This window comes from Ictidomys tridecemlineatus, chromosome 7, assembly GCF_052094955.1.
Source record: "Ictidomys tridecemlineatus isolate mIctTri1 chromosome 7, mIctTri1.hap1, whole genome shotgun sequence".
Taxonomy (NCBI): domain Eukaryota; kingdom Metazoa; phylum Chordata; class Mammalia; order Rodentia; family Sciuridae; genus Ictidomys; species Ictidomys tridecemlineatus.
In genome coordinates this window covers 68,786,763-68,814,743 of record NC_135483.1, presented here as the reverse complement: position 1 = coordinate 68,814,743, position 27,981 = coordinate 68,786,763, and the positions used below count along the sequence as shown (strand labels likewise).

General features: G+C 37.3%; 1 protein-coding gene across 3 annotated transcripts in view; it reads right to left on the bottom strand.

The window, feature by feature from the left end:
* Positions 1 to 27,981, bottom strand: part of Prex2 (phosphatidylinositol-3,4,5-trisphosphate dependent Rac exchange factor 2) — a 294,983-nt gene that overhangs the window by 191,060 nt on the left and 75,942 nt on the right. For 2 of the 3 annotated variants that reach the window (XM_040294020.2, XM_005322936.5), the window contains exons 4-8: positions 27,187 to 27,291; positions 23,390 to 23,491; positions 19,863 to 20,024; positions 11,053 to 11,186; positions 6,672 to 6,775 (exon numbers count right to left, since the gene is read on the bottom strand). In XM_040294020.2, the coding sequence (XP_040149954.2) occupies positions 6,672 to 6,775; positions 11,053 to 11,186; positions 19,863 to 20,024; positions 23,390 to 23,491; positions 27,187 to 27,291 (607 nt within the window). Of the gene's footprint in view, positions 1 to 6,671; positions 6,776 to 11,052; positions 11,187 to 19,862; positions 20,025 to 23,389; positions 23,492 to 27,186; positions 27,292 to 27,981 lie in introns of those variants that run through there. The other variant, XM_078017136.1, reaches the window with a different exon arrangement.

Sequence of the window (27,981 nt, the reverse complement as noted above, 5' to 3'; positions counted from 1 at the left end):
GGATAGCAGAAGACATCAGAGAGGAGAAAAAATAATTCTTAGAGGTAAATGAATACACATTTATTTATTTATGATACAATATATCAAAATCTCTGGGATACTATGATGGCAGTGCTAAGAGAAATGTTCATTGCATTGAGCTTATTCCTTAAAAGAAGAAAATAATCAACAAATAAATAACCTAACATTATATCTTAAAACCCTAGAAAATTTTTAAAAAATGAACACAAACAGCAGTAGAAGACAGGAAATAATTAAAATCAGAGCTAAAATCCATGAAATTGGATCAATAGAAACAATTCAAAAAATTGACAACACAAAAAGTTGGGCCTTTGTAAAAATAAACAAAATTGATAAGCTTGTGCTAATGAAGACAGAAAACTCGAATTACTAAAATTCATGATGAAAAAGAAATATCATAATAGATGCTTCTGAAATATAGAAGACAATCAGAAACTATGTTGAAGATTTATACTACAGTACAACAAAAAAGCTTGAAGATATCAACTAATTTCTAGAGACATGACCTACCCAAACTGAATCAGGAGGACATACACAAACAGATCAACTTCACTCAATGAAATAGAAAATGCCATCAAAAAGCCTATTAATTAAGAAAAGCCTGGGACCAAACAGATTCTCAGCCACATTCTACAAGACCTTCAAAGAAGAATTAACCTCAATATTTCTCAAATTATTCCATGAAATAAAAAAGGAGGAAACCCTTCCAAACTCATTCTATGAGGCTAGTATCACCCTGATACCAAAATCAGACAAAGAACATCAAGGAAAGAAAACTTCAGACCAATATCCCTGATGAACATAGATGCAAAAATCTTAAATAAAATTTGGGCAAGTTGCATACAAATACATATTATAAAGATAATGCACCACAATCAACTAGGGTACATCCTGGGGATGCAAGGTTGGTTCTTCATATGGAAATCAATAAATGTAATTCATCACATCAACAGACTTAAAGATACGAATCATATGATCATCTCAATAGATGCAGAAAAAAGCATTTGACAAAATACAGCATCATTTCATGTTCAAAACACTAGAAAAATGAGGGATAGTAGGAACATACCTCAACATTGTAAAAGCTATGTATGCTAAGCCCAAAGCCAAGATCATTATAACTGTAAAATAATTGAAAGCATTCTGTTTAAGAACTGGAACAAGACAAGGATGTCCTCTTTTTACCACTTTTATACAACATCATCCTTGAAACACTAGCCAGAGCAATTAGAAGAAAGAAATTAAAGGGATACAGTTAGGAAAAGAAGAACTCACACTATCACTATTTTCTGATAATATGATTCTATATTTAGAAGATCTAAAAATTTCCACCAGAAAACTTCTAGAACTAATAAACAAATTAAGAAAAGTAGCAGAATATCAAATTAACACTCATAAATTAAATGTGTTCCTACACATCGGTGATGAATCCACTGAAAGAGAAATTAGGGAAACTACCCCATTCACAGTAGCCTCAAAAAATAAAATAAAGTACTTGAGAGTTAATCTAACAAAAGAGTTGAAAGACCTCTACAATGAAAACTACAGAACAGTAAAGAAAGAAATTAAAGAAGACCTTAGAAAATGGAAAGCTCTTAGGCAGAATTAACACTGTCAAATTGGCCATACTACGACAAGTGTTATACAGATATAATGCAGTTTCTATTAAAATTCCAATGAAATTCTTCATAGAAATAGGAAAAAGTAATTATTAAATTCATTTGGAAAAATAAAAGACCCAGAATAGTCAAAGCAATTCTTGGCAAGAAAAATGAAGCAGGAGGCATCACAGCCAGACCTTAAATTATGCTACAGAGGTATAATAACAAAAATGGCATGGTATTATCACCAAAATAGACATGCAGACCAAAGGCACATAATAGAAGACACAGAGACAAACCCACATAAATACAATTATCTCATACTAGAAAAAGGTGCTAAAAATATACATTGAAGAAAAGATAGCCTCTTCAACAAATGGTGCTGGGAGAATTGGAAATCCATATGTAGCAAAATGAAATGAAATCCCTATCTCTCACCCCAACTCAAAGTGAATCAAGGACTTAAACATTAGACCAGAGACCCTGTGCATAATAGAAGAAAAGGTAGGCCTAACTCTCCATCTTGTATGCTTAGGAACCAATTTCCTCAACAAGACTCCTATAGCACAAGAAGTAAAATCAAGAATCAATAAATGAGATCATATCAAATTAACAATTTGTAGAACAAATAAAAAAAATAAAAAAGTCTTATATCTTATTCAAATTTGACTACTATATTGAAATCTATAATCTACTAAAACTCAATTATAGAATACATTTTCTTATATAGGTGCCTTCTGTACACACACACAAATAAACTCAGTCTTAAGAGAGAATAACAATATCTAGTGCTACTTTTTGTAAGGCTTTCAAAGTATGCATTATGAAAATTGATTCTAGACATTTTAATAGCTCTCCTACTTTAATTTTTAAGTCAGATATATTTTATAGCCTCACAACCAAACCAAGATCGCCAGAAATAAATCTCAAAGAGGAATTAAGTTTCACCAAAGACAGAATTGATATCTAGGGAATCTGACTCTGGTCACAAACTATACGGTTAACATCTTCCTTGAACATAGGAAATAGTAATATGGACACTTTAAGTAAACAGACAAATTTTTGTACTTCTGCATGCCATTCCACCATTTCTTCACATTTTTCTTTATTAACATTAGCTAGGATACAATACAAATCATTAAGCACTGTAAATAAAATTATAATCATTTATTTCTCAAAAGATTTGAGATAGTTACATGTCACCTGGGAGCTTAGTCTCATTCCAAATGCAATTATTTCTTCAGCATGTTTTGAGGTAAATCAATGCAATTAAGTTTTCTGACAGAGCTTCTTTCTTAGTGGAAAAACACATTTTAATTATACGTACAGCAAATAAAAATATTCAGTATTTCTATAATTCAAATTGAAAGAAAACTTTTTTCATTCAGTTTTCCATCAAAAGTTCCAACATATAAATATATATCTTAATCCATTCATTTTCATTATTTATAACTAGATATGGAGTAGTTGTTGGTTTTAGAGTTTGGCAATAGGAGATAAATGTCAGAGTATTTGCCCATCCCTCATTCAACTTATCCAGGGTCCAGGTGTGGAGAGTATTTGGCAGGTGGGCAGCATTGAGTTCTTAGATCTTTCAGCATCACGGCTCCATTCACAATGTATCTAATAAGCAGACTTAAAACCTGAGTTCATCAAAAAGAAATGTAGCTCCACTGATATTTCCTCTACTTTGATAGATTTTCCATTTTTTTTTCCTTTCTATTTCTCTTTTTTATCCCCACCTCTATTTTGTATTAGGGGATATCAGAAAAAACATTCAGGGTCTGGGGCTGTGGTTTAGAGGTAGAGCGCCCACCTACCATGCATGAGGCACTGGGTTCGATCCTCAGCACCACATAAGAAAATAAAATGAAGATATTGTGTCCACCTATAGCTAAAAAAAAAATAAATATTAAAAGAAAAGAAAAAAAAACATTCAACCTTTGACTATTAGGGACTGGCTTATTTTACTTAGCATGACACTCTCCAGTTCCATCCATTTACCAGCAAGTGTCATAATGTCATTCTTCTTCATGGCTGAGGGATTCTCCATTGTTATGAAGGAGATTGAGGAGGAGGAAGGAGGGACCAGATCAGGGAAGAACAGTGGTATAAATCTGACTGAACTTTCATATGTACATAATATGAACACGGCCACCATGAACAAGACACTACTTAAATTTATATATATGTATAAATTAAATATATATATAAATTTCAGAAAGGTCAGTAGAGAGGGGAGCAGGGGGAAGCAGAACTGGGGAAGAAGTGCTGGGGTCTAAATTAGAGCAAATTATATTCCATGCTTTTGTGAATATGTCAAAATGTATCCTAATGTTATATGTAACTAAAAATATTCAATGAAAATTAAAAGAAGAAGTAGCAGCATCAGCATCATCATCATCAGCAACAGCAGCTTCTATTATGGGAGAAAGTTGGTGGAACACCCAGATTGGCTTTTTAGGAAAAATAAACAACCAAAATCAATTTTGGCATTCCTTACAGCTCCTCACTTGGTCTCTGTGGATTTAAAACCTGTATAAACCTGCTGTTCTCCTATTTCTCAAGGCAGGAACACATGGGTGCCTAGCAAACTTGACCCTGGCCCCACACTGCTCCATGTGAAACAGCTGAAAAACTTGAGTGAGTTCTTAAATCCAGCCTTATTTTCACTATCAATGGAAATGTTAACGGAGTGTATTAATTGGTTTTCAAGATCCTATTCATCTTCAAAATTCAAAAAATTTTGAATTTCCAAGACTGAGAGAGGATATACTTTCCCCCGGAGAACTGAGTGGATATACCCAAGAGAAAACTACAATTTCCTTGTAGGAAGCTGGAGAACGTACAAAATTGGAGCCTGACAATTCTCTAAGTGACCTTGTAGCAACAATGTTTGCTGCCAAATTTCTGCAACATACTGCTTATGTATGTTTGTTTGTCTGGCAAAATAGCCCCGGTGAATAATAGTCTAATGAATTACAATGAAAGCTGAACCTTATAAATTTGCCCAAAGAGTCTCCATCAAACAACTAACTTGTAAATGTCCCACCTTCACCCTAATTATACCCACAACGGTACTGAGATGTCTTCTAAAACGTTCCTATCCCCAGGAACTGAGGCCCCAAAGACTGGAATCTTCACAGCCTCAGGACAACTTTTTGATGGGACTGAATCCAAGGACCATTTGTGTAAAACTCCCCATAGGATCTCACTCCCTGTCCACCTAACTCTGCATTATATGCCCCTGCCTCCAAAGACCCTGTGCCCTTCTACTTCTTCATCTAGTGCCTCAGTTTCCCACCACCATCATCAAAATTCACTTTGACCACCAGGGCAGATGGTACCAATGGTGGTGATCACATCGTGTGTGGGATAGAGAAGGAACTGGAACACAAGGGGTAGAGAGGTTCCATCCCTCAGGAAGTAAGGCCAGGACCTCTAAGCCTATGGAAAAGCATAAAAAAGAAACAAAGGAAGTGACTAAATGGAGGGCAGAGGTCCATTAGAGAAAGGACAAATTTAAAAAAAAAGAGTCAAGGTTTTGAGTTCTGTCTGCTGACTCTTGGGCAAAATGGGCTCTGTACATCCTCTTGAACATTCAGGTTACTGTGGCAAGATGGATCTTAACATTCTGGACAGACGATGTTTTTAAATGTCATCACATAGTCTTAGCATAAAATGAATTACTGCCACCTTAGGAAAAATAATAGGTCCATCCTGCTATGGAAAGACAGCCTGCTGGTAACATCTGCAACTGTATTAGCCTGCAGCACTGAAAGGGATTTAAAATGGGTCACCTGTGCCAAGTGTCTGATGGGTCCAAAGTCAATGAGGAGCCCCTCCACAGGATGATGTGACTCACAGGTGATTCCTAGTCTCAAGCACCTCCAAGTTTTGCCCAATGTCTGCCTTTTCCCTAGAATTGCCACAATCATGGTTCACTCTTTTAAGTACCAGACTATATGTCATGATGCTCACAATGGGATAGAAAAATAGCACACAAGTGAGCATTTGAAAAAAAAGTCTCTACCCCTGACAGGTGATAAGCATTCTTCTCACTGGGACCCCAGAATGACAATAAACGTACATGGGGGGCTGGGCATGGCTCAAGTGATAGTGCACTCGCCTGGCATGTGCGGGGCCTAGGTTCGATCCTCAACACCACATAAAAAAATATAAAATTTTTAAAAATATATAAAATTTTTTTAAAATTCTTTACAAAAAAAGAGATACATGGGAGGTAGACAGCTGAACTGTGCCCCAATTATAAAGACATCTCTCTATATGAAAACAAAAGTCACTCAGCAACAATTAATATATTTTATTTCATCCTATCACTTTCCTTAGTCTACCTTTGAAATTATAATAGAAATCATTGGGGAAAATGTGATTCAAATTACTAAGCACTCAATTTATAGACAACTTCTTTCAAATCAAAAATAAAATTTATTTTAACTTCACATGAGCTTGCTTTCAAAGGTCCATACTTTAAAATTTACTAAACAAAAATGTGCTATATTTGAGTAATAAGGTATTTAAAATTACACAAATCGTCTCTACTCAAGACTTTCCTCTCTTAAGCAAAGCAACAGCCTGTCTATATTAGTCACAGTTGTACAGGAAAAAAAAAATCTGCAGTTTGTTACATTCTATGGTGAATTTGTTATAGGAACAAAATGTCATACATATACTGATACAACAAAGTACAACCTTAAGACAACTGAGTTATTTTCCACGCACATACTCTATAAAACAGGAATTGTGCACATCCTGTGGGATTAAAGCAAAACGGACATTCTCAGATAGAACACCACTTAGCTCTCCCTCAGTATTCTTGTATTAATGGCAGAGTTTCAGCCAAACATAATTCTCCATGTTCACAACAGACCTGCACTCATTTACCCAACCTTTCTCCTCCCTTATCATGATGGCTCTCTGACAAAATATTCATAAGGTCTAATGCATGCAGATAAATTATTCAAGTGAAAACTCCATCTTCCAAGGGACTTCACTGTTGGCATTCCATTTTCACTCCACATCACTCACCGGTGCCATCATCCACATTCTCCACCTCCATCACTTCGGTATTGATCCGGCCCCGAAATAGGTACCGGTGTCCATCTGTGGATGCTTTGCTGTTCTTCAAGCGTCTTTAAATGAATGAAACCACAAAAGCTTTGTTACTAAACCTCATGCAGAACAATGTTAAAACATCACACTTTCTTGATTCTTTAGAGAGGGGGGGGGAGGGAGGGAGAAAGAGATCAATTAAATCAACATTACAACAGTTTTTTGGCACTTGGTGATCAGACTTATGTTCTAGTTGCTTTACAAGATGTGACTGATGTACTAATTTCTTTAAATAAATTAAAGTTTGGGCTAAAGATCATATACAGGTGGGAGAGCTGAGCATATGCTTTTGCTCAGTATATGACATCTGTCTTGCCCAATGAAACTGTGACACACACTAAAGATTGAATATTTTGATGCTGCAATTCGGTTCGTTTTACCTTCATTTCTCATTGCTCAGTAGCTGGTAATTCCCATTTTTATAATTTTCTGTTAAACAAATTCAGTGAATACTCCCCTCTTCAAAAAAACTGCCTATGCTAGAAGTTCTTAAGCTGAGTGACATTCAGCTGTTAAGAAAAAAAAAATCTCCTATACTCATTTTATGATATGATTACTATAGGCTTGTTGAACAAGTCTCTTAGTGCATTTATAATCCTAACCCATGGTCATATTTATTTTAAAAATAACTCAAAACATTTTTTAAAAATCTGTGTATGGTATGTCTAGTACCAACCTTTCATCACAAGGAGTATATAACACAATAAAACACCAAGGTTTACAGATGAACGTTAACAATGAACTAGGTAGTTGTGTATGAGAATTCTAAACACTTTTAAGTGTTTTTAAACAACAAAACATTTTTTTTCTAATTAAACAGAAAAGAATTTGAGAAATGATTCAAGGAGGTTTAAAAAATACTTAGTCACTCAAGATATTTCAGTGACCCAGACTCCTCAGTTTGACTCACTGACAAAAGTCTGGCCACCAGCTGAATAGACACAAACAATGCCTAATTTACTGTGCTATACAGACACACCTAGAACAAGATGTACCTTTCCACTACCTGTAGCATCTCATCTGACTATGCCTGCCCTGAAGTGAATGGATGTACACAGGAGGTGTCTCAAGATACTGTCACACCACCTCCTGCCACACACATAGGGCTCCTTCCTTGAAAAAGTCGGTATAAACCTGGTCTATCTATCCTAAATCCTCATCAGACTTACTAGTCCTAAGTTGATAATTAATCTCACTGGAGAGCCTGTCATCCCCAAACTTTCATCACCCTGAATGCCCCATTTCATGTTGACAGCAAACTCCAAGTGTCTTAGTTAATAAGCCTAAATAAATCCTTAAATCAGGAATTCAGGCCAGGTAACTATGAAAATTGGCATCACTGAAGGTCAGATTATACATTCATTAAGGATGCTTACTAAATAGCAGGAATTTAACTTTGTAAAGCTTTTTCTGTTAACTTATTTAACAATTATAGCCATAACAGAACATCAGTTGGTACACTGATGTTAATTTTGCCAAAGTTGTGGATTTGATGTCAGGTAGACAGACAGACAGACAATAATATCAATATCAATAATATCAACTGTCATGAAAAAAGATCTCATTCTCAAACAGATGCCTTTAATTATTCCACCAAAACACCTTCATTCCATTAAACATTTTGTGTGTGTGTGTAGTACAGGGGAATCAAACCCAAGGATGCTTTACCACTAAGATACACCCCAGCCCTTTTTATTTTTTGAGACAGGGCCTTACTAAATAGCTGAGACTAGCCTAGAACTTGTGATTTTCCTGCTTCTACCTCCTGACTCCCTGGGATTACAGGCATGTGCCACTGTACATGGTCACATATAATTTCTTGATGAGTTGTACAATGGGTAAAATTTCCTAAAGCTTACTTCTATTAACCTCTTCTTAGCCCCTATGCTATCAAACCCAAGAATTTAGAAAGGAACAATAAAAGATATAAGTAGGTTCATTTTCACGTAGTCAAAAGAAATTTTGAGCTGGACACCATGGCACATGCCTGTGGTCCCTGCTCTTCTGAAAACTAGGATAGGAGGATATCTTGAGCCCAGGAGTTCAAGACCAATCTGAGCAACACAGCAAGATCCCATCTCAACAAAGAGGGATGGGTGGGAGGGCAGAATTTTTTTTTTTTAATTTCATTAAGGTAGAGATGATGATAATTTAACTCTCAATTCCTGACCTGTTCCCTTTCATAAAGGTACATGCTACAGTTCTGTGTTTTCTTGCTTCATGTCATTGCATTTTTTAAAACTACTATCTCTTGCTAGAGAATTCTAATACTATAATCCACATGGCTTAATTGCCATATATCATCAACTTAGCTTTCAAATTTTCATTAATTTCCTCTGGGCATCTTGCTAACAGACTTAGGAAAACTCATTTCAAGAGATAAAAGACTGAAGCTCCCTTAATTCTGCCTAGTAAATCAGTTTTGTGTCTCTCATTCTCACTCTACCATAAAATGGTTGGTTAGTTTTCTCACTTCTGAACTTCGCATATCCATAATCACTCAAATTCCTGACCTTCCAAACTTCTGCTGTGCCTATCCATTGAATGAAGCCTACTGGTACCCTCTCCCTAAAACCAGTGTCCCAGCTACAGTTGGCATTTTGAGAAGTACTCCACCAAGTTAAATGCTGCTAAGAAAACAAATAAAACCTTCAAGAGTAGAAAAGTGACCACTGGATTAGGAAACACAGTGGATCCTTACACATGAGCAGGTTATCGGACTAAAGTCTCATTGAATGTTGTAAAGGGGGAAACAATAAGTAAGGGATTAGAAAAATGACAACCTAAAACTCTTCCCAGAAAGGTAGCTATGAAAGAGAGCAGAGAGATAGGAGAGAGTGGGACATAAGAGATACCTCTTTTTTTAAAGAGAAGAGATAATAAGCAATATTTGAAGTCAAAGTAATAGGCTCAAGGATCAGAGAGTAGCTTCCATGGGAACATTAGAGGAGAAGTAACAGGACAGGGAATGGTGTTCAGAGTGGGATGCTTACAATGAAGATTTTCAATTTCAAGGTAATTGACAAGGTAAAGGGACAGTCACAGGACAGGAGGCTCAAGTGTAATGGAGGAAAAGGATCATTGCAGGAAAAGATACTGCAGACTTTTAGGTCCCAATTTATGGATAGATCTCTATATGGATTTTAAACACTCCAAAAATCAAGACAGGAGTAGGGTGGAAAGATAGTACCTAAGAGATAAAGCAATCAGTGAATTGTGTATAACAGGGAGATGTTAAGAGAGTCACCAGAAAAGTCAGTGGGGAAGAAAGACATGAACTTCACATTTGCTGAGATTCTTGAGGGAAGTGGGGTGGGTGTGGATACGGTTAAAAAGCAGGATTGGGAAAGGGGGAAGACACACGGGCCTCTCCCGCAGGCCCTGAGGTATACAGATGAGGAACCAACACTGTTGAGAGCCACAGCCAAAGGGGCCCCAGCAAACTTCCAGCTGCCGGCTGATGACTGGCTCACAGCAGCCACAGAAACATCTAGCTGATTGGCTCCTCTGTGGTGATGCTCATTGGAGATGCTCATTGAGCTGTTTCCCCACCCTTTCAGACTGCCAGCTGATGATTGGCTCACAGCGGCCCCAGCAACATCTAGCCGATTGGCTCCTCTGCGGTGATGTTCATTGGGCTGTTTCCCCCGCCCTTCAGACTGCCAGCTGATGATTGGCTCACAGCGGCCCCAGCAACATCTAGCTGATTGGCTCCTCTGTGGTGATGCTCATTGGGCTGTTTCCCTGCACTTTCAGACCACGGAGCTGCTCACTGGGGGACTTCTTTGGCTCCGCCCATGCGACCCAGCCAATCAACCTCAAGAGCAGGAGGATTGTGGGAGGTGGAGAGGCTGGTGTTGGGGTGAGAGACTTGTGGGAAGCCAGTGGTGGCAGTTGGGCTCTGAGGGTTTTTTCCTGAGAAGCTGTTTTGTTTGGCGTGTGTGGTTCTAAAAATAAAGTTAGTTTCTTTTGACAAGTGGCTCCTGAATTGTGCCCAGCCAGACTTCGGCATTTGGTGGCCCGCACAGGGAGCGACTGAGAGTAAGTGATAAGGTAAACTGCTCGTCCCTGAGGACTGCGGCACAACACCTCTTCTTGGCAAGGCTCTGGGGAGACAGTGTCATGATATGGTAGTGACACTTCTGTGAGGTCTACCAAGAAGGTGAAGATAGCAATCAGGCTGAGGAAGTAAAGCCTGATTGTTATCTTCAGGATGAGCTCTGGGAAACACAAAGGAAAATGGGGAACTGTGAGGTGGATGGATCATTTCTGAAGTGTAATTTGTTTATGATCTCACCTGTGTTTCCTTTTGCAGTACACCAAAAGGTTATCAAAAAGAAAAAACACCCGTTCTTGAATATTTCCAGAGGAAATTTTCAGTAAGACTCCACACATCAACATTTCAGTACAGGTGTCAGTGATGTTAGATCCCTAAATAAGAAAATAAATAAATTAATTAAATTAATAACTTCTGATTACTTGGTCAAGACCTTTGTATGTAAAGATTCTTCTCATTAAAAACTATACTTCAGACTGGAACTGTAGCTCAGTGGTAGAGTGTTGAGAGCTACAGCCGAAGGGACCCCAGCAAACTTCCAGCTGCCAGCTGATGACTGGCTCACAGCGGCCCCAGCAAACTTCTAGCTGCCAACTGATTGACTCCTCTGCGGTGATGCTCATTGGGCTGTTTCCCCGCCCTTTCAGACCACAGAGCTGCTCATTGGGGGACTTTTTTTTGGTTCTGCCCACGCGACCCAGCCAATCGGCCTCAAGAGCAGGAGGAGTAGGGGAGGTTGAGAGGCTCGTGGGAAGCCGGTGGTGGCAGTTGGGCTCTGAGGGTTTTTCCTGAAGAGCTGTGTGGTGTGGTGTGGTGTGTGTGTTCTAAAAATAAAGTTCGTTTCTTTTGACAAGTGGCTCCTGAATTGTGCCTAGCCAGATTGCGGCAGTAGAGCACTTGCCCAGCATATGTGAGGCACTGGGTTCAAATACCAGCACTGCTTATAAATAAAGAAAGGTCCATTGACAACTAAATATAAACAACTGAATCTAGCTCTCCTTCACCTTTCAGGTTCCTCGTCAGTCTCAGCATAGATTCTGGATGTGTGTTCAGACAGTTAATGTACGAATGCACAAGACAGACACATCTATAATCATGTCATCTATGCCATTTTGAAAGGAGATAATTTCAAACTAATTCATAACATTAATGTTAATATTTTTCCTTTCTTCTTTGCTTCTCTAGTATGGATAAAAGGATTTATAGACACATAAAAAAGTGTATGAAACTGTTTAAATTTTTATCAGGCATCAATTTATATATCCACCTCTGGTATGGAAAAGAAGAGAAAAAAAAATGATATAAAGGGAACAACCTTCCAAAGAGCTGCTGATTTATTAAAGGAAGACATGGGAATCCTTATTGATTAAATAAGCCTTTACTGAGTGCCCACCAAGATTGTATGATTATCGACAAAACTATAATTTCTTTTTTGGTGCTGGAGATGGGACCCAGTCCTCCTGCACGTGAGGCAAGCACTCTACCACTGACTACACCACTCAGCCCAACAATACTGATTCTTTTTTTTTAATGAATTTTTATTTTAAAGAGAGAGAGAGAGAATTTAATATTTATTTTTTAGTTTTCAGCGGACACAACATCTTTGTTCGCATGTGGTGCTGAGGATCGAACCCGGGCCGCACACATGCCAGGCAAGGACGCTACCGCTTGAGCCACATCCCCAGCCCCAATACTGATTCTTAACACAAAGCTAACCGTTAGACAATGAGAAGAGCCACAAGATGAAGGAGCCAGAATCATAAACAGAGGAAAGTTGCCCTTCTAAGCAGAACACCCAGAGTCTCTGGTGTGAGCTGCACATAATTTTCTATGGTGAGCCATTAGAAATGTAGAATGTTTCTATACCTAACCTATCAAATATATGCTAAGCTGGATTAAACACATAAAGCAAGTTTTCAGCAGAGGTCTAGCAGTGTTCTATGCAAGAGAATATCAAGTTTAGATAGGTCTGGTTTCTTTTAATCTGATGAAAATTTCTGATCATTGATTCAATCAACATTTTTATTTTTGATTTTTAAAATTTCACATTTACACAAAATCACTAATATAGTTTTCTAGTCAACTATAAAAATTAAATTAAAATGACAACTCTTATGTCTACAAGAAGACACTTCCAAAAGAACATAAATTAGGACAAAAAGCTATTAGGTTAACTTGGTTATCTATATTACAAATACATTTTAAATTTTAGACATTTTCCTTTTTTATTTTTTTCATTTTGACAATAGATATATAAATGAAGATGTAAAAATTTTACACAATTTTATGTATTCTGTCATGAGTTTGTTAAACAAGGATTGTCATGAAATATGAATTGTCATGAAATATGAATATGAATTGAATATGAATATGAATTGTCATGAAATATGAACCTCAAATCCAGTGACTGGTGTCAATGATGTCTTATTATTTATTTGTAAAGAATACCACCTTTATCTTAGACAAGAAGCTAGAATAGAATTGAAAGAGAAAAGGAAACATCAAATTGATTCTTAAAATAAGACTTTGTATAACATTATGGAAAGTAACTTTATTAGTAGCAGTTTTACTACAGGTGCAGAATATCACCCCCTTGGACTGGTGGTGGCCCATATAAGCCAACCAAGAATGGTAAATTGTATTGCAAAATGATTATATTTTTGCAAAATGGTTATACTTTTATCTTGAACATTAAATAATCATTCCAAGTAAGTAACCCAAATTAACACAGGCAGATAATAGCAGTTACATTCCTATACACAGAAATCCTAACCTGTTGTGGATTTACAAATACAAGGAGTGTTTTACATAAATTAGGGCTAACTATAATGGCAGCTTTATGTTACCATGAATTCAAAGTGCTCAGTAGATACCAAAACCCCCAGCTATTTTTTCCTCCACCCCATCCTTGAGTAATTTGGCTTTTTGAACCACTTTCCTTACATCTACTATATATTCTTACATCTACTAATATTCATTATCATTGAATAGTCCTTTAAGTTGTCTGTTATTTACCTTGTTAGTAGTTTTTCTTCATTTTTAAAATCAGTGTTCATTTTTCATTCTAAATATCTATTCTTCAGCAAATACACATTTAGTTATTAAACAACCATGCATAATACATATTTTATCTAGATGAATTCTATTCATGCCAAGCAATGTGCTGAACATTTTATCCTGGTATAAATCTCTACCAAGTTGACCTCACTGTAATGTGGAACCACTGATTAGTTAACAACGTTTAAAGGCAGACTCCGTGGTCAGTTCATCTCATGAACTAAATGTTGCATGTCAATCAGAAAAACAACTGACCACAGAGAGAAACCACAGTCTTGGAAAAGATAAGAGAGGCTTGAAATTTCCACACTCATATATAATGCACAGAGCAACCAAGATCTAAAGGATCCAGGCCCACTCACGGTTCAAGAAAAGAAAAATGACCAGAATGACAACTTGATAGGTGTTCAATATCAATGATGTCTCTTTTTTCCCACACATTTTTAATTGGTGCATTATAGTTTTACATATCAATGGGATTTGTTATTAGATATTCATATATGCACACAATATATATATAGCAATATAATTTGGCCAATATCACTCCCCAGCACTTCCCCCTCCCTCCCTACCTCCCACCCTTTGGTCCTTTTCCTAGACTGATCTCCCTTTGATTTCCAGGAGATCCCCCCCCCCACCAAAGGTGTCCTTGAGAAAACTAATGAATTGTGTAAATATTCTTACAAAAGAGCAATTTTTAAATGTTATGTAATTAAACATGAAGACTAGCATAACTTTATCATACAATTTTGTCATAAAATGAATATCCCCCTCCCCCGCCCAAAAAAAAACAACATTCAACTTTTATTCATTTCTTGAGGTTCAAACTCAATAAAATTGTAAATGGAATTGTCATATATAAATCATACTGATAATGTTTATATTGATTTTGCCAAGATAAAACTTTCCTCTTCTCCCACTAGAAAGTTTGTTCCTCTGTTTAAGTAGACTCATTCTCAGTGACCTTTTCACAGAACCACTTACCCTCAAATAACAAGGTCATCTATAAATCATTTCTACCTCAAGGTAGTAGATGAATTTGTGCCTGCCAAGTCACACAGGACAGAGTACAAAAGAAAACAGCCTCATCACCAATCTCTGGAAGACTCAGGCTCAAGAAATAACAAAAAACATGACATGCAGTCAGTATGCTGTATAGCACACTCAATCAAATGGAGCCAGTAAATAGATTCCATGATGTCTTCGACATGGTCTTGTAGCATTGTATTTCTCCATGAAAAAAAGGTAATCAAAAATACCAGACTTCTATTTCTCTTTACTTTCTAAATCACAATAATTATCTTGAATCTCATTTTCCCCAACACCTACAATAATAATAATCCTTCTCTTCTCTTTTGTTCAGACATGTTTTTCCCAGATTTGAAAGACCAATTCCAAACAGGGATATGAAGGATTTTAAAGTTCCATTACTAAACAATGTAAAGTTGATTGATATTCCCTTGTCAAAATACTTCTGTACAACTCCAAAAGTTATAGTTATGATACAATCAACCAAACAAGAAGAAGGATGAAACAGAATATCACTGTTCTATAAAATGAATCAGCTGATAAACTTCCCATCCAAATCACATTATTTCCATACCATTACCTTTGGTAGAGTATCTTGCAATGTTCTGCATGTTAGATAAGATATATATAATAGATTATGCTAATAAAAGGCATGATTCAGAAATGAACAATTATAAACAATAACTACAGATCTTCTATGCCAGTTACTCCATAAATGCTAATAAAAACCTAATTTCTATCATCAACTTGCTGTAAAAGAAGAAGCAGGAAAACAAAACAAAATCCTTAATCCAAAGAATTGGCTCAATTTTTCTCTCAGTGTGGTTATAATATAACAAAGTAAGAAATATATGGAACTTTAGAATCAGGCTACTATTTTTCAAACTGATCTTTGCCTACCTGTGAGTTGTAAGGATGTAAGTTAAATAGTCCTCACTTTTTAAGTCTATATAATTGGGATGATACCCCAGCAAACTGTTGAGGCTCACTGCAAGGGTCTGCATATTGTCCATCCCCAAAAGATTAATGTGCTAGTAGTGTTGAGGTGGTGGAACCTTTAAGAAGTGGAAATTTGTGGAAGGTAATTAGGTCATGGAGGCATTCATGAAGGTCTTATGGGATGGAATTAGTTCCCACAAGTGGGTTATCCTAAGGTAGCCTTGCAATGTAGTTGTACATATAAAGGGGATTTGTTATTACAGATTTCCTCCCCTGAATTCCTCACCACACACACCACATCATTGGCCTCTTCCTCCTACATTCCCGCCTTATAATGCCATTCACCATGAACCCCTCGCTAAAGCTAAGCAGAGGCCTGTGACATCCTCCTGAACCTCCAGAACCATCAGCTAAATAAACCTCTTTTCTTTAAAAAGTACCTAGAACCAGGTATTTTGTTAGATTGCATACAGTGCCAGATGAGTGACTGGCATATTCCCAAGATAGGTGACTGGCATTCTAGGAGCTCTGCCCTTCCCTAAGGAAATGGATCCCCCAAATTAGTGGAATCTTAGAATTTCAATTCTGAACATTGAATGAAGTAATATATGGATGGAAAAAAAAAATACAAGAACCTATTTATCTTGGCTAGGGTGCTGATGAGACAACCAGAAAGCCACAGCTATCCTAATGCACCTTTTAAATCTGAGAATAGCTTTTCTATTGATTCTGTGAGTGACCCAATATCTTTTAAATTAGATTTTCTTTTAATTCCCATTACTTGGAACTATACCACTTGAAGTAATCAACACCTTCAGTGGATGGGCACACTCGACAAATGAGGAGAATTTCTCAAGGGTTAAGTCCCATTGCTGTACCAAAGCCTTAAAATACTATCACATTTGCAGAGCATTTTACAGTTTTCAAAGTACTTTCACTTACTTCATTTGACCCCTACAATAATTCACACTGGATATAAAAGAGGTCTGACATATTACCCAAGAACAAAGGGTTGGAGTCCCCGATGAAAACCAAAGTCTGCTCAAAAGCCATGCTTTTCACTCTGTCATATTATTTGGGAATGATAAATTTCAATTGCCATTTCACCTAAATTCATACAAATGATAATTTAGCAGCATTTATTCACATAAATGACAATTCCAGATCCCAAGAGTTTATTGCAAAAACAATAAAACCTTCATTTGATTAATGGGGAAATGACACTCTGGGTAATTAAGTAACTTACATGAGAAAATTTCCAACTAAAATGGAAATAGAGCAAATTCATAGACTCGGATGCCCTTCAAGAGAATTTCAGTTACCAAAGCAAGGGTGTCATCTTGAAGGTGGTCCTGAATGGTCAGCAGCTGTTTCACAGTGTTTGTCCAAGGCTCCTGACCTTGAAAACTCTTTAGGGAAGTCTGGCTTCCGTAAACTGTCTTGCCACCTACATCTGATCCTGGCTCTGTCCTAACCCCACAAGAGCCACACCACATAGACACAAAGCTGCCTTCCAGCTGATCAGTAATTCCTGTTAGGCATTCAAAAATAGCTCTTGGGAGCTGGGGTTGTGGCTCAGAGGTAGAGTGCTTGCCTAGCACATGCGAGGCCCTGGGTTAGACTCTCAGCATCACATAAAAAAGATAAATAGAGATGTTGTGTCCAACTACAACTAAAAAATAAATATTAAAAAATAGCTCTTGGTAACCCATTCCTGACTTCTCAGGGCCTGAATCCATTCTGTTTGTCTAACTCTGCATTCCTATAGAATCCTATCAGACTTATTTCTCCTGAAGTTCTCAGAAGTGACCAAGAGCTCTCCTCATCTCTCCAGGGTGGTGAACTGGAATGAGTAATCAGGTTCTGACCACAAGTTGCCAACCAGCTGCCTAAGTCCCACTCTAAGCTACATCCCCCTAAGAACCCAAACCCCCAACGCTCTGTACAGTTGGGGTTGAACACACTCATCAAAATCTACTCAAGGCTGCCAGCCTTCTAGGGATAAGGCATTCATGTTCCCTGTGCCTTCCTGATTTTCCTGAAAACTTCATAGAATTCCCTAAACACCACTAACTTTCTTTGGCTTCAATGCTCCACTTTTCTCCTGCATTCAGGATTGTAAAATCACCAAGGTGGTGTGTTAAATAGGTTTTTCATCACTATAACAAATACCTGGGACAAATCAACTTAGAAGAAGGAATAGTTTATTTAGACCCATGGTTTTAGAAGTCTCAATCCATGGTCACTTAGCCCTGTTGCTTTTGGCCTGTGGCAGCACAATAGGTCACAATGGAAACATGTGACAGGGAGGCTGCTCACCCCATGGTGGGCAGGAAGCAAAAGAGAAAGATGATGGGAAGGGGCTAGGTCCTAATATCCCTTTCAAGGGCAAGCCCCCAATGACCTAACTTTTTTTTTAACACCTCCCATTAGTGTCACTGGCTAGGGAACCAAGTCTTGAACACATGGGCCTTTGAGGGGACAGTCAAGATCCAAACTCTAGCAGCTGATAAGGCTGAGGCACCCTCTGTTATGGGCTACATGTGACATAGTACAACCCATATATATCTCCCTTTGAATAGCTGGTGAATACTGTGCAAACAATACTGGTGGTGTTTAAGGAATCTCCTTCTGCAGTAGATTCAATCTTCAGAATATACACCAGAAGGAAACAAAATTGAGGCTGATTTGGTTTCCTTAGAGTACTGGAAGAAGTCTTTGAAATTCTTGTTTTAGGAATAGGCCTGGCAGATTTCACTGACAAATCCTGCAATTTAAAGCAAGTTTGGTTTTTTTCTTCCAATGTTTGAGTGACAACAGAACTGCAAAGCAAACTTGACTCCATTTTTCTCATCCCAGCAGGACAACCACCCCCCAGGAGAGAAATTGTCATCATGAATCAACTGTAAAACACACAACTATTCTAACTGATTGAAAGAGGTGACATTCATGCCAAAATGGGAGGTCACCCTGGACACTTGAAATGGAAGAAGATAGCCAAAGAGGAAGCTAAGTTAGATCCAAGTTAGCATTTTAAAAGATTCACAGCAGAAGTAGACAAATAGAGGAGAATTCCTGAAGGAGAATGTTTGAAGTTTCTTTGCATCTCTTGGTGGATATAATTTTAGATCTAAGTGAAAACCAACATATTGAAGATAAGAAACAAATTAGTCAACTATAAATTCCTAAATATAAAAGCAATTTACTTGGATTTATGTGATACAGCATTTGGCTGGGAACATTTTCAATCTTGCTTACACTTTTTAAAAATCATCTTAATTGCTTACTTTGTAACATGAAAAAAAATTATAGTAGCCCAAAGCTCATACACATTTAAGTCAAAACCATTTAAATTTTGGCTTATTTTTCTGTATAGAAGAAAAATTTTGTAGGACTCCAACCCCCATGAAATAATTGGGACCTGAAGTTAACGACAGCTGAGAAACATCTTACAGATTCTGGCCCATAGACTTCATTTGCATTTTTGTCCTTTTTAAAGCTTTTCCTTAATGACTCATGAAACTATAATTTTTTTTTTCATTTTGAACAGACCTTAAAAATCAAATCATAGAGAGTTCTTCCATTTTAGAAATGAAGAAATCAAAACTTAGACTGAGTGGACTTAAAATGAAATTCAACATCTAATACCTAGAGTCTGAAAATAATATCACAACATACGTAATGAACTTTACTTACATTCTTTTTGTTCACTCAAGGATAGGACTATGTATTTGTTGATCAAAGTTAAGACAGGGAAAAGGATAGTTTATAATGCACAAATTCTGAAATAGCCAAGTTTAGAACCACACGGTGTCTATTGGCTCCATCATTAACTTCTCAGAACGAGATTGTCATTAACTGCCACCTTAAACATATTGTGAGCATTTTTGAGAATACATTAGGGTCCTTCAGCAATATCTAGGAAAACAACCACTTATGGTTCCACCAATGCCAATAATTCCACTCACGGCACAGGACCTAAGAGAACTATCTTAATCTCTATAGTGGGCCAGAAATGGACGTACCTCCCAGCCTTCAATGTGAGACTGCCATTCCTCTAAAACTTCTAACTTCTCCATCTGTCTCTTGGCCTCGTTTATGTTGGAACAGACTGCTTTCATGGCTTGGAGGGCTTCCATCACTGCCACGTAGTCACTGTGTTTCCGTGGAGTCCTCTTCAGCAACTCCTGTTTATACACACCAAAAAAGGAATTATCCTTTGACCTTCAGTTTTCTGGTACAGCAGGTTCAGACTGACCAGGAAATGAAAATTACAAAGATCATGAGAGCCACTTTAAGTGACATCACAAGCTCCAGTAAGATTAGGATCAAAAACAAACATGGAATCAGTGAGCAAGCATGATCCCAACGCATATTTTCCAATCACCCCAGTTTTTCCCCTCAAACTTATTTTATTTTTAAAAACAAAGTTACATTTCTTCTTTCAAGTCATCAAATAACTCACCTGGAGCATGTAATTTTTTTTATTTATGTTTGACTTTTATTCTAACAGAAGCACATCTTTATAGGTTAATTACATTTTCCTGGAGCCTTTAACAAAATAAATCTTCAAATAAGTATGTTCCATAATGTCAAGAATAATTTAAATGTTTATTTTCTAACATTTTTTTGAGAAACTAAGCAAAGCAAAATTTATGCATGTCTTACATTCAGGCAAAATAGTTTACACATTTTGCAATACTCCATCATTAAGGAGCCATTTACAGGGCTGGGGTTGTAGCTCAGTGGTAGAGCGCTTGCCTAACATGTATGAGGTACTGGACTCAATCCTCAGCACTGCATAAAAAATAAATTAAATAAAGGTACTGGGTCCATCTACAACTTAAAAAATTTTTTTAAAAGGAGCAATTCATGTTTCCACCAATTACTTAGATTCCTCCTCTGTGATGAATGAACAAACACATACCCAATATCTTCCTTTGTGTTTTGGAGTCTAAGGGGTTGGGGGGGAATTTTAAATTTATGTTTTTTCCATTCGGGATATCAAAATTAGAGTAATCTTTAATCTTTTAAATATATTAAAAGGTCTTGTTAGCTATTGTTTAGAAACACAAAATTAAACATCTTCACCCACTGTCTAGACAGTTGTGACCACATTACTTTTAATTAGTCATTTGTTTCCTTACTATAGTTGCCATCATGTAGCTAACACAATTACAGAAACCCTGAGGCAGCCCTTCAAAAGAATTTTCTTAATTCTCAACATGCAGTGGAAAGTGGGCAGTTCTTACACTCTCCTGAGTTGCCCAACTTTGACCCTGCATTTGGTCGGTTCACTTTCTGTTCTGGAGAGCTAACACCAGAAAAAAAAAAAAATCTTTGTACCACTCCCAGGACAAGACTTAAAAGTTAAACTAGATCACAAACCCATAGAGGAGAAATACAGCCTTCACCAGGAATTCTGTGGGGTCCAAGTACTTGTAAGTTATGTGAAGTGGTCAAGCCAACCTGTAGGCCATGAGATGGGTCCCTATGGAATGATACCCCATGGGTTGAATGTAGATGATGTGAAATAACAAGAGAAACCATCCATAATAACCTGGCAGTTATTGGCCACACACCTTGGGTTGACTGGTTGACTCAAACATTTCAAGTTCCACAGATCAATGGTTTATTTTTTGAACACTTGTGTCCCAATACCTTTAATACTAATATTACCTCTGAATAAAAAAAAAAAATCACCCAAACTCAAAGAGAATCCCAGCACAATTCTTCTGCTGATGTAACAAACATCAACACCAATACTTCTGCTACAAGAGTAAATAGTTTTTCCATGTTTGTGCAAATAGTCTTCACCAAAAGGAAAAAATCATCTTCTTAATATTCCCATCCCTTCTTACTCTTAGAATAAACAAATTTCTGTTGGGTATGGTGATATACACCTGTAATCCCAGCTACTCGGGAGGATCACAATTTTTAAGGAGCCCAGTGAACTTAGTGAGACTGTGTCTCAAAAAATAAAGACATAAAAAGGGGTGGGGATGAAGCTCAGTGGCAGAGTACTTGTTCTGGGTTTAATCCACAGTAGGAGGAGGGAAGAAGAAAGGAAAGGAGGGAGGGAGGGATTGAGGGGGCAGGAGAAGGAAGGAAGGCTGAATCATAAATCCCCCGAGATTCCACAAAATTTAGGGCAAAGAATAACTGCAGTTATGAATATACATACCAATTGAGTTCCACAGTTAAGAGGACTATAGGGATTCTCAGAATTACATTTGCACCAATACTCTCTACTTCCAAAGACTGTGCCAAAGCTTTGCACAACTGGAGACACCTGCATTAGCTTCTCTGTATGAATTTTTTTTTTATGGCTTAGTCAAGCGACTTTTGACTTTTTCATAAGAGACATTCTTCTCAAACAGATAAACTTTATGCAACTGACAAAAGTTGTAGTTAAATTTGTATCTTAAAAAATAAATCAACAAAATAGCATTTAATGTCCATACTATTTCTATTTTTAAAAATGTAGATGTCCACTAGACATTGATGTATTAAAATAAATCAAAATCAAATAGACTAATGGCTAAAATGTATAGAGTGCATGCTATACTAAATGATTTATATAAAATATTTAAATTAATGATGTTAAATCCTATATGAGCATGTCATGTATATTCACTCACAAACAGAGATATACTTCTCATAGTTACATGCTATAATTTTTTTCTTCTTTTTCTTTTGTCATAATCACATCACCATCTCTGTTTCATCAATGAAAAATCAAGGCTTGAGGGTTTAGATTACATACCCTAGTCAGAGAGCTAGTAAGCACCATACTTGAGATCTGAACTCAGCTCATGTACTCAACCACTACCTTCCAGCTGCCTCTCCTGATGGTATAACTCAAAAACACAGCTTTGAAAATTGACACTCTAACCTATTCATTAAACCTTGCAGTAAGTGTAGTAGTTAGGACAGTACAATATATTTGTCATTATAAAAATATTGCTTCCTATAATAAGGCAACAGATTTATAACCATTATTGGGGCACTTCTTGTCTTTAAGAGGTGTGGTATTTTCTTAGCAATCTCATCTCATTTGTACCATTTACTGTCCCATCTGATCCACACTATTTCCTTACAATAATGATTTTAAAACCAGGCTCTGAAATTAATGCAATTTTGACATTAATTTCATTAGCATCATGAAGTCACCAAAGTTTGGGGATATCAAAAACTATACAAACTGTGGTTTCACTTAAAATAGAGAGTCCTATAGTTAAAGGGCTATATGAACTAGACATAATGCACTTAATGGGATCTCTCTTCAAACTAATGCATTTTCTCTAAATGAAACTCAAACAAGTATGTTTTCTACATAGAGCACTAAAAGCCTTTTTCAGTGGTTTTTCTACTAGAAATATGCTTCTACCTCATATATAAGTTTGTGACAAAATAGCCATTTTTTTCCAGTAACTATGGCCTGCCTTTTTAAAAAGAATGTCAGACTCTTTAAAAGACAAATCTTTAAAAGATCATCAGCAAAATATGTAGGCACAAAGAAAATGCTACAATGACAAAGCGCATAAAATACCTTCAAGAGCAGAGGATACTTGCATATCCTTTGAATCGGAGTTACCAAGTATCCTTCCAAGGGAACATCTGTATTCTTTCTTCCTCCCAGCAACATGCAGTTCTGAGGTGGAAATAAACATAATTAAGTACATTTTATAAACCTGAGGCTATGAAACTTGTTATGGTAAAATGTTAGGCTGAAAAGTTATGAAAGCCTGTGTCCTTATAGTCCTCTTTCTCTGGGACGAGCACATTGTTCTCGTCACAAATAACACAGAGACAGAGAGAAATACCTTGGTCTTTCAAATAGAATACAGAACCCAAAATATGTTTTCAATGTATAGCTTATAAATTAGTTTATATATTCTACCGAGAATAAAGTCTCAGGGAAAAGGAGAGGGAAAGAGATGGATGGGTGGACAGATGATAACTAGACAGAGGAAGGATACAGATTTTGTTTATAAGGAGAGATACACTGCACTGTAAAAGAGCAAGTGTCCAGATAATAGGTTTCTAACTTCTAACCCAGGCTCTACCACTGGCTGGTGACACAGCTTGGACTAACCTCAGAATTCCACTTTTCCTCTCTGTAAAATTGGTAGGTTTTAACCAAGTGATCTCTAAGCCACTTTTTGCTATCCCACTCTGCCAGACACCTGACAGCCAACTCAAGAGAAGTCAGTCAGACAGAATCTCCGTTGATTCAAGGTGAATGGAGAAATCCTTAAATCAGTAATCACAGTGAACTGAAATTGAAGGCACGTCCAATGACCATAAAGTGGTGTTCAAGAGAAAACTGGTTCCAGTAAATAAAGCCACCATTTCCTAAACAATGCAAAGAAACAGACTCAAAATTTGCCAAAAATCTTATGACCATCGCAATTAAATATATATTAGATAATAAATATCTAACAAAGGGAGAAGAGATCCTCTCAGATGTCAAACTGGTGAGTTAGCACCTTTCATGACACTGCTTTAAAACACTGTCCCTTCCATATTCATTGAGAAGGCAACCAACTGCTGAGCAGGAGCCCATGCAAAAGGAAGACCAATGGTGGGGAGAAAAAATAGCCGAAGCCAATCACCACTTTAGACTGGCTATATATATATATATACACTGTAGAATCTTTATGCATGCGTAAACATATGCTGCCTAAACAATCCTCCAGAAATTTCAAAGATCATAAATTTCAATGATCATCATACAGAGGTGGTAGCATAACCAAGGGGCCAAATCCAAGAACTCTTGGATGTTTGTCAAAGGGTACTGTCACTATTGAATAAGGAAATGAATAAGGAAAATGACACCAGAGATGTAATCTCTATCCTAAGGTCATCCAGATAATTCAGGGTGAATGCGTGCCAGGGCAAGAAGCAGAGAAGCAGGTTCCCTCTACACAGGCCATAGAAGCACCGGAACGCAGCATTTTTATCTAGGAACTTCACACAATTCACTCGGTAGACTAGATTAAAAGTAGAAAAGAACGTAGTAGGCAAGAATTCTCACACTTCAGAAAGAGCCCCAAACGTTTAGCAAGGTAAAGGCTTTCCTAGCGATGGCAAAAGAGATGATCAGTACATCCTCTTTCCAAATGATAGACCAAAAAAGACCAATTTCACGACTCTAGAAATCAACTGTCCTAGAACAAATGCAGACCTGTTTATTCCTGAGGAATTTTTAACCTGAGGTAAGAACACTGAGAGTCTGCAGCATTCTTGCTTAGACTTATCTTCTCCCCGGAACCCATCCCCACCCACAGCTCATACTGCATAGAGGTTTTCTCCAGGCGGTACCATCACAGTTGTGATGTCAAGAGGAAGAGATAAGCCTGGGAGGAGAGGGAGAAGGGCCCCTAGGTAACTTCCTGACAGCAGAGCACAAACAGCACCTGCAGATATTTGCTAAGAAACTTACAAAGAGGCTATTTTTAAACAGGACCTACGTGACTGGGGTCCATGCCTCTGCAAAGAAGGAAAAATGCCTGATTGGTATTTTATTGGACTAAAGTCTGCATGAAGACCTCATGGACACCGAATGCCTTATCCAAAATTGGGCAGGGGGCTGACTTCCTTAAACTTACAGATCTATATAAATCCCTGGACCATAGTCACTCTTGGGTATCCTCTCTTGGGACCCCTCCTTCTTTGGTAGCTCTACTTCCTTTCTGTTACTCTAATAAATCCTGTTACTTTGCTCTCACCCTTGTGTCCATAGATTTTATTCTTCAAATTCATAAGACAAGAATCCAACCCCACACTCCGGGCTACAGTAGCATTAGCCTGGAAAACTTTCTGCCAAATGGGGATACAGGGGGCTGTAGCGGGCAGGAGTGCTGTCAATTAAATTAGAACTCCATAAAGAAAACAGGGAATGCCCCTAGTTTCAGCCTGAGACTGTAATCTTGTTTGGGGCAAGGGTAAGACTGGCAGATTAGCCAAAAATTTACAGGGAAAATATGGAGCGCTATAGATGGCTTAGAGAAACTTTACATTTATCTCTGGATGACTGGGAAAGCTGTATGCACATGCAGAAAACAAAGACCTGAGAAGATCCCTAGAAAGAAAGATCTGAGTCAACTTGCAGACTGACCACCTGGCCTTTGAATGTGTCCATACGCACACTCACACACAGATCCATGGACAAGAGAGAGAATTATGCTCTGACAAATCACTGGCTGACCATTAAACTAAGCAGTCAAACGAGGGATCTCTAAAAAGCAAGGCTGAATCATACGAAAATAAAGTGAGCGGAGATATCATCGGCTGAAGACAGATGAGAAGAAAGATTCCTCAAATAAGTCGAGGCAAGTTATTAAAAACAGAGCAAAGAAATGAACAAATAACAATGATCAATCTCATGGAGATATAGAATCCAGAATTGCTATCATAAGTTATTTAAAATGTCTAGTTTTTAATTTAAAATTATGATATGCAAAGGAACAGGAAAATGTGACTCATACACAGTCAATAAAAACTCCGAGTACACTCAGATCCTGGATTTAGCAAACAAAGACTTTGAAACAACTATTATAAATATGCTCAAAGAATTTTTTGAACCGAAAGACAATGTTAACAGTGAATAAACTGATAGGAAATCTCAATAGAGAAACAGAAACTATAAGGTCAAAGCAAATACACATGGGATAGGATACACGGCAGGTTTGAGATGATGAAAAGTCAATGGAAATCAAGAAACGTGAGGGACTTTTTAGGGTGATGGACATACTTAAAAACTGGATTTGGGGGGGTGGTTGTATCACTCTGCACTCTGCTAAATATCATTGAACTGTACATTTACAATGTGGTTCTCTGTGGTGTTTAGATTATCCAAGTAACTGCCAAAATATGCATTTATATGTGCTGCCTTAAAAAATTAAATATATTTTTTGCTGGTTTTGTGAAAACTACTATATGTAGAATGGTCTTTATATTTATTTTCTTCCATATCCTTGATTTGCCTCCTGCATGCCACTGCCCTACTTAAAGCTCTTCGGAGAAAGGAATAAAACTCTAGGGAGCTGAAAATATAAAGCAATGATGAACTGTGGCAGAAGTTCTTTGCTCACTAGGAATCTGTGGGGTCTCACAAGCAATTTATGATCATCCAGGAGAGGGCATTAGCAGGACTTTCCTATAGAGTACTCTGCTCCAACTCTTACTGCTTACAGTCATCAAAGGACCGACCTTAGCTTCCCAGCCTGGGTATGCAAAAAGCCATCTCACAAAGAGCTTTTTACACCACACTGATGCTTCCCTGATTCTTCCTGGGCCCATCAATAAACATCAGCCTAGGATAACACATAGAAATACACTTACCAAAAGAAACGTCCGGATTGTTCTTATTTTGTTAAGTTCAAGAAGCAATTTTTGTGCCTTCTCATGGTTGCTACAATATTCATCATAGATACGAAACCTGTCTTTCTGTGAATTCAAGAAAGAATAAATTAAAGTCAGCTTATTTGTCATTTTGAAATTTTAATCTATGTGATGATATACATAAATAAACTTTACTATGTCTCAAGAGCCACTCTGGGTGTGTACGTGTATTTGTTTGTGTGTTCCCTTGTTATTTATGTGTTTTCCCTGATACATAAAAAATAACCTAGAAAAGGAGACAGATATATATTATTATATTCCAATATGATGACTGCAGTAATAAAAAAAATTGAATCAAGTGGTAGCAAAGTACAGAGAAGAGAGCACTCAGCTTTGCCATGAGAATGGAGTTTTAAAAATGCAATTATTTCTAAGCAAGGTCCTATAGAATAAATCCATGATTCCCAGGCAGGTAGAGGAAAGAAAGGTATTTTTGACCAACGGGAAAGCTTGTGCCATACAAACCTGCAGTTAGTAGACACCAATCTGAAACGTTGTGCTTAACAGAGACATTGACAAACAGGGCAATATCCAGCAACAAGTGACTAAGATAATGATAGACCCTGAGACATGAGATCTGTGAGGTCATTTCAGAAAGAGATACCTGTTGGTTTAGAAAAGTCAGGGAATAATAACTACTTTCAAATAGCTGTCATACTGTAAAAGAGTAACAATTCTAGGTAGCTCTTGCAAAGAACATTAGGTTCATTAGGTAGAAATTGCAAGGGCAGTGAT